This window comes from Temnothorax longispinosus, unplaced genomic scaffold (assembly GCF_030848805.1).
Source record: "Temnothorax longispinosus isolate EJ_2023e unplaced genomic scaffold, Tlon_JGU_v1 HiC_scaffold_455, whole genome shotgun sequence".
Classification (NCBI taxonomy): domain Eukaryota; kingdom Metazoa; phylum Arthropoda; class Insecta; order Hymenoptera; family Formicidae; genus Temnothorax; species Temnothorax longispinosus.
This window is the reverse complement of record NW_027270292.1, coordinates 570-8867: the sequence shown is the minus strand read 5'-3', so window position 1 is coordinate 8867 and position 8298 is coordinate 570. Positions and strand designations below refer to the sequence as shown.

The 8298-nt window shown below is 39.8% G+C and overlaps 1 protein-coding gene across 1 annotated transcript; it reads right to left on the bottom strand.

Annotated features, from left to right (window-relative positions):
- Positions 1 to 6007: 6007 nt before the first annotated feature.
- Positions 6008 to 7188, bottom strand: LOC139824596 (protein unc-45 homolog A-like; the record flags this gene model as incomplete). The annotated part of the gene is made up of 2 exons (XM_071797130.1): positions 7129 to 7188; positions 6008 to 7042 (listed from the first exon to the last, which is right to left on the bottom strand). Coding segments are annotated over exons 1-2 (1095 nt in total), but the record flags the coding sequence as incomplete, so codon positions are not given.
- Between the last annotated feature and the right edge of the window lie 1110 nt (positions 7189 to 8298).

The following is an 8298-nucleotide window of genomic DNA, read 5'->3' as shown; positions in this document are numbered from 1 at the left end:
ACCATTTTGCAAAATTCGCAATAGTTAACGAGTTATTAAATAAAACGTCTGAGCGAATGAGCGCACAAAGAGCGATAGAGGCGGGCCTCGGCGGCTGGCTGGGCTGGCACGGTGCCCGGCGCGCGGCGAGCGGTGGGGGTCGAGAGACGAGCGCCACGAGCGGCGAGCGGGGCGCGGCGCGGCGCGGCGCGGCAAACGTCGAGCGACAGATGTTATACACTGCGGCGAAAAAATATTAGAGCCGGCCCATACTAAACTTACGATAATTCCTTCGCGTAAACGGGATTTTGTTGTAACTTACAATAATTTACTTCGCGTAAACGAGTGAATTATCGTAAGTTACTACAGAAGTAACGCGCTCGCGTAAACGTAGTAACAGGTAGCACACGTATTGCATAGGCATTGCCGTAGCGTCTTACGCCTTAGATAATATTAATTAGTTTAGCTTGAATTATGTGTAATAGAAACATTTAATTTTAGTAAATTTAATTATTTTTTATGTCAAAGTTTACGAGGTTTAACAAGCTTTACTTTAACTTTTGTTTATGTTAGAATAACTTTAATGGTGCGTGTCCACCTGCGAGTAAAACTCTCGAGATTGATTCTCGCAAATGGACATATTCCTGGAGAGTACCTAACGGAGAATGAATCGCAGCTCTCGGCGAGCGAACTTTTCAAGACCTACTCGCAAATCGACACGACGTTATTTAGAACATAACGTTACGCAGAACATAAAAATTTTAAAATTTTTTTATTTCTGTCACAGTAGTTATAAAGTATCGTATTCCACAATAGTTCATGATTTCCGCATTATTCAATAAGTTCCTTTGTGTCATCAAAGGAACAAACTTTTGCCATCTCGGTTTTTACTCTCAACATGTAGCTCTCAAAATACGAACAGCGTTCGAGCTTGGCGAGCTGATCTCCGAGAGTAAAATAACGTCGTGTCGATTTGCGAGTAGGTCTTGAAAAGTTCGCTCGCCGAGAGCTGCGATTAAATTCATTCTCCGTTAGGTACTCTCCAGGAATATGTCCATTTGCGAGAATCAATCTCGAGAGCTACTCTCGAGAGTTTTACTCGCAGGTGGACACGCACCATTAAAGTTATTCTAACATAAACAAAAGTTAAAGTAAAGCTTGTTAAACCTCGTAAACTTTGACATAAAAAATAATTAAATTTACTAAAATTAAATGTTTCTATTACACATAATTCAAGCTAAACTAATTAATATTATCTAAGGCGTAAGACGCTACGGCAATGCCTATGCAATACGTATGCTACCTGTTACTACGTTTACGCGAGCGCGTTACTTCTGTAGTAACTTACGATAATTCACTCGTTTACGCGAAGTAAATTATTGTAAGTTACAACAAAATCCCGTTTACGCGAAGGAATTATCGTAAGTTTAGTATGGGCCGGCTCTAATATTTTTTCGCCGCAGTGTATAACATCTGTCGCTCGACGTTCGCCGCGCCGCGCCGCGCCGCGCCACGCTCGCCGCTCGTGGCGCTCGTCTCTCGACCCCCACCGCTCGCCGCGCGCCGGGCACCGTGCCAGCCCAGCCAGCCGCCGAGGCCCGCCTCTATCGCTCTTTGTGCGCTCATTCGCTCAGACGTTTTATTTAATAACTCGTTAAAGGCCTTCACACATAAAATGCCGTAAGGACGTAAAACGTAAGCGTAAGAAAATCCACCAATCAGAGTCGACTATTCCCCTCTTTAAGAGGGAAGAAGAGGGGAATAGTCGACTCTGATTAGTGGATTTCCTTACGATTTACGTCTTACGTCTTCCGTCGATTTGTGTGTCCGGGGCTTAACTATTGCGAATTTTGCAAAATGGTACCAGACTTTTCTTTTCAGTTTGACCCAATCTACCCCCCATATTTGGGTGGTTACTTTTATATCGAACACCCTGTATATTGAGTCAACGGAAAAGAAGGTTCTCTACGCTTGGCAGAAAGTGCCGCTAGGGAATTTTTAAGTCGATTCTTATGAATCAAGCTTGATATAATATATATGAAGTCAACGGAAAAGAAGGTTCTCTACGCTTGGCAGAAAGTGCCGCTAGGGAATTTTTAAGTCGATTCTTATGAATCAAGCTTGAATTCGATGTCTAGGTATCCCAGGTTGCCGATGACGAGGTCCAGATAGTGCGCTTCATAGTTTTCGGTGTCCAGGTGTAATAATACGTTGAATTCGATGTCTACGTGTCCCAGGTTGCCGATGACGAGGTCCACATAGTGCGCTCCGTAGTTTTCGGTGTTTACGTGTATTAATACCTTGAATTCGATGTCCACGTGTCCCAGGTTGCCGATGACGGGATCCAGATAGTGCGCTTCATAGTTTTCGGTGTCCATGTGTAATCGTACGTTGAATTCAATGTCTAGGTGTCCCAGGTTGCCAATGACGAGGTCCACATAGTGCGCTCCGTAGTTTTCGGTGTCTACGTGTATTAATATCTTGAATTCGATGTCCACGTGTCCCAGGTTGCCGATGACGGGATCCAGATAGTGCGCTTCATAGTTTTCGGTGTCCAGGTGTAATCGTACGTTGAATTCGATGTCTAGGTGTCCCAGGTTGCCGATGACAAGGTCCACATAGTGCGCTCTGTAGTTTTCGGTGTCTACGTGTATTAATACCTTGAATTCGATGTCCACGTGTCCCAGGTTGCCGATGACGGGATCCAGATAGTGCGCTTCATAGTTTTCGGTGTCCATGTGTAATCGTACGTTGAATTCAATGTCTAGGTGTCCCAGGTTGCCAATGACGAGGTCCACATAGTGCGCTCCGTAGTTTTCGGTGTCTACGTGTATTAATATCTTGAATTCGATGTCCACGTGTCCCAGGTTGCCGATGACGGAATCCAGATAGTGCGCTTCATAGCTTTCGGTGTCCAGGTGTAATCGTACGTTGAATTCGATGTCTAGATGTCCCAGGTTGCCGATGACAAGGTCCACATAGTGCGCTCCGTAGTTTTCGGTGTCTACGTGTATTAATACTTTGAATTTGATGTCCACGTGTCCCAGGTTGCCGATGACGGGATCCAGATAGTGCGCTTCATAGTTTTCGGTGTCCAGGTGTAATCGTACGTTGAATTCGATGTCTACGTGTCCCAGGTTGCCGATGACGAGGTCCACATAGTGCGCTCCGTAGTTTTCGGTGTCTACGGGTATTAATACCTTGAATTCGATGTCCACGTGTCCCAGGTTGCCGATGACAAGATCCAGATAGTGCGCTTCATAGTTTTCGGTGTCCAGGTGTAATCGTACGTTGAATTCGATGTCTAAGTGTCCCAGGTTGCCGATGACGAGGTCCACATAGTGCGCTCCGGTGTCGGTGTCTACGTGCATTAATATCTTGAAATTGATGTCTAGGTGTCTCAGGTTGTTGATGACGAGGTCCACATAGTGCGCTTTGTAGTTTTTGGTGTCTAGGTGTATTAATAACTTTAAATCTGAATGTAGGACACATAGATATCGAATTCGAGGTATTAATACACGTAGACACCGAAAACTACGGAGCGCACTATGTGGACCTCGTCATCGGAAACGTGGGACACCTAGACATCGAATTCAACGTATTATTATACCTGGACACCGAAAACTATAGAGCGCACTATCTGGAACCCGACATCAGCAACCTGGAACACGTGGACATCGAATTCAAGGTATTAATACACCTGGATACCGAAAACTATGAAGCGCACTATGTGAACCTCGTCATCGGCAACCTGGGACACCTAGACATCGAATTCAAGCTTGATTCATAAGAATCGACTTAAAAATTCCTTAGCGGCAGAATCAAGAGACACGGTAGTGTCTCGCGCCAAGTACACGCGGAGCGAGACTGACCGTGACTTTTTTACGCGACGCGACGGGTTGCGAGTACCCGAGATGTTGAGATCTCAATAACGAGTGAACGGATCAAGTTCTAAGTAGGCTTGATCGATAGCTTGGGGTCCAATTAGGGGGGGGGGGTTTCTCTTATAATATCCCGCTCCGTGCCCTACGAGCGGAGATATTGCGACGCAAAGTCCAAATGTGAAAATTTTTTATTAAGATACTTTTTCTTCTATCTACTTCTAACGCCGACGTCTTATATGACACTACAAAAAGGCGTGATATCCGTACAAAATTACCTTTTTCAAAAAAAAGGTAAAAAAATGCGCCAAGTACACGCATAGTAGTATATATGTATTATGTTGTTACCTCGAAAAAAACAAAGTGGTAGTATTATACCTCGAAATAACACCCTGTACATATTGTTTATACAATGCGTAATACTGCAAAAAGGCGTGATATCTGTACAAAATTACCTTTTTTAAAAAAAAGGTAAAGAAAGGCGCCAAGTACACGCATAGTAGTGTATATGTTGTTATCTCGAAAAAAAAAAAAACAGTGGTAGTATTATACCTTAAAAAAATCTAAGTAACAAGTGGTAGACGAAATCTTTGTATCTTGAAAAATCTCGAAAAAACCTAAACAGTAGTATCTTCACCTCAAAAAAAAAAACAAAGTAGTAGTATTATACCTCGAAAAAACCTAAGTAACAGGTGGTGGACGTAATCTTTGTATCTCCAAAAATCTCGAAAAAACCTAAGCAGTATTATTTTTATTTCCAAAAAATTATTACTCAAGTGATACACATCACAAAATTACGTTACCTTATCAAAAAAAGAGTCGCGCTTCAAGTGATCTATTATTACAATTACAAAAAAGAAATGATATCTTTTTTTAAATTACAGCGCCAATTACAGAGAACATATATTTTTCGAGATACAAAGATTACGTCTACCACTTGTTACTTAGATTTTTTCGAGGTATAATATTACTACTGCTTTTCTTCGATTAGAATAAAAAATTGAATCATGAAGAATTACACAGAGGTAACAGTACAAAATACAAATATTTTATTAAAATATTTAAACCCAATAAGGGAATACAAGGTATTTAAATACAAAGTTTATATATGTATTTTAAAAGATTTAATCGCATCGCAAAGAATTACAGAGGTAACAGTACAAAAAATAAAAATATTTTATTAAAATACATAAATTTTCTTGTCAAAAAACTTGGCGCTGCTAGACACATCGCCCACACCCACCATCGCTCGCACATACACACCAGGCTGACCTAATTTTGAGGTCTAGCAGCGCCAAGTTTTTTGACAAGAAAAATTTATGTATTTTAAAAAATATTTTTATTTTTTGTACTGTTACCTCTGTAATTCTTTGCGATGCGATTAAATCTTTTAAAATACATATATAAACTTTGTATTTAAATACCTTGTATTCCCTTATTGGGTTTAAATATTTTAATAAAATATTTGTATTTTGTACTGTTACCTCTGTGTAATTCTTCATGATTCAATTTTTTATTCTAATCGAAGAAAAGCAGTAGTAATATTATACCTCGAAAAAACCTAAGTAACAAGTGGTAGACGTAATCTTTGTATCTCGAAAAATATATGTTCTCTGTAATTGGCGCTGTAATTTAAAAAAAGATATCATTTCTTTTTTGTAATTGTAATAATAGATCACTTGAAGCGCGACTCTTTTTTTGATAAGGTAACGTAATTTTGTGATGTGTATCACTTGAGTAATAATTTTTTGGAAATAAAAATAATACTGCTTAGGTTTTTTCGAGATTTTTGGAGATACAAAGATTACGTCCACCACCTGTTACTTAGGTTTTTTCGAGGTTTATGTAACAAATAAATTAACTGTATGTAATATGTCTTGCACAGTAAACATATATTTCAAGATATATAAACACAAATATAATTACATGATCGCATGACTACGTTTCAAACGACAAAATTGCAAAAATATAAATGTAACATTTAGTTTATTATTTAAAGCGCTTTATTTGAAATATAAGGAATATATAGGGCATGCAAATTTCGAATAATTTGTCCTTTTTCAACAAAGATTATATCGTCCTGTTAGTATCCTTCCGAATTTTGAGTATATGTTTAAGGGTACAAAGTTTTTAGTATGTTCATATACCCATAACTTTATTTCCAGACGATTTAGAAGGTCTAATTTCCCTAATCGACGTGCTGTATCACGTTCCCATCTTATTATGATGAGTGCTTCTTTACTAGATCGTTCCGCAACAGCCTCTAAAGCAATGGATGTCAATTCCTTGATATTCTCGTTCTGCACGGTACTGTTCTTGTTTCTTAATGCTCTCAGTAGTTCCATTATTATGCCTGTTTCGAGTTTTGCAGCAACATCTTCCACGCTTCTTATCATACTTAGCACAAATATAACACCCATTTCTTGTATATTATTGCTGGGATTGGTGAGTAAAGAGCGTAGGAATTCCAGCCAGAAATTCGAGTCGAAAACTTTCTTGCAAGCCTCTTTGTTGGCCACCGTCAGCTTCACTAGAGCTGTAGCTGCTGCAAACTTAATATCTTGATTCTCGTCCTTGTACAATAACATAAGATACTCAACTCGAGAATTATCTTGCTCGAAATACTGAATAGCGACTTCACGGCTTAATAACAAAATGTTTATAAGATTTGCAGACGCCAATCTCAAAAGATAATCCCTCTCGTACCTAAAGGCTTCAATCTTCTGAAATACTCCTTCTTTGGATATATGTTCTCGCACGCTGTCGTTGACTTCAGCTAGATTGCACAAAGCTGTTAGAGTCTGGCAATTCTCATTAACGGAACACTCCGGGTACAGAAGACTTACGATCGGTTGAACAACCTCCGTGATTAGTTGACCGCGAATTATAACCTCAGGACGTTTCGTGAGGTTCCGTGCCAAACGGACCAAAGCTAGCGAAGCTTGCTTCTTTCCCTCGACTGTGCCATCCAGCGCTAACGACAACAATGCCTCCGTGCCGCCTTCATCAACAACCATTTCTCTCAATGTCTGTTCACTGCAAATCGCGTTGAAAACGCGCGCTATCAATTCCTTGCAGTTCTGATTGTCCGTTTTGGCGACGTCCACCAGATCGCTGATCACACCGGCCTTTGCTAATGCGCACAATCTTTCTTCGGAGTTGTCGTCGTCCAGTTCAGGTTCCTCGGGAAAATATTATTTGACAAACTTTGTCAATTCTATCATCTCGGGTTCTTGCTCATCGTCATAAGCGTTTTACACAAGTTCACCAACGTCGTAAGCACGCCGAAGAGAACCGATCGATCACCAGTCTTGGCGATCTCAATCATCGTATGAATGGCTCTTTTATCCTTGATCAACTCCTGTTTGACTCCGGTGTTGAAAGTCAGATACGACCTTTTATGGCCCATTCTCTCTTTTCTTTCTTTGGATTAATCAACAATCGTCTGCAAGCCTCTGCCAATTCCTTGGTTACTCCGTCCGCGAACGGTCTGATAGTCACGTCTGAGTCTCCGGAACTACCCATCTCGCAAAATCGCACTAACGCTCGAACCCGAACTAAATCATCCTTGGATTGACATAGCTTTTTCAATACATCTATACCCTGATTTACAATCGCGCGGGCTTTGTCTTTTTTGGTCATAGCGGCAACGATACATTCGAGAGCTACTTTCTGTTTCAATACATCATCCGTTCCTGCCATAACGAGGATCATTTCTAAAATCCCTCCTTTAGCCACAACTGTGTTTCCAACCTCCAACGGGCCCAATAATAAAACTATTATCGCAACTACTACACGTACCTGTAAAACAATAGATTAACAAGTCATTAATTTTTACGTTTCGTGAAACAATATTGATTTAAAATCAAGGAAGCTACAGTGTGCTATGACGTTCTCCGGTGGCAGTTGTGCTCCAACTCAGACGCACGGAGTCAGGGTTGCCAGATGTTCTGGGTGGGAGGTAGCCGATAGTCTTTTGCGAAGTAGCCCATAATCGCCATTTTGTATACCGACCAATCAGATTTTTGTCGCGCGTATGAAAACATACTATAAGAAATATATATCGTCGCGGAGCCTATAAATAGCAAACTTTATCCAGTTCAAATCGACATTCCTTGTAATTTATATTGGTTGAAAATATTTTATTTTATTCAATACCTACCAGCACATTTTTATCCTAAATCTATGCCTTTACATACATCTTCACATTTATCTTTATAATTATACCTAAATACAAAAGGAAGCAAATAGAAGATATCTCACATATTTATGTAGAAAATTATTTTATAAAACTAAAAATAGATATAAGAAAAATTATTTTATAGAACGAAATATCTAGATATTTAAAAAAATTTTTATAATTATTAGAAAGTTAATCTTTGTATATGTTATTCTAATCTTTAGTACTATCTTTGGTACGATTTATATCGAAAGTATA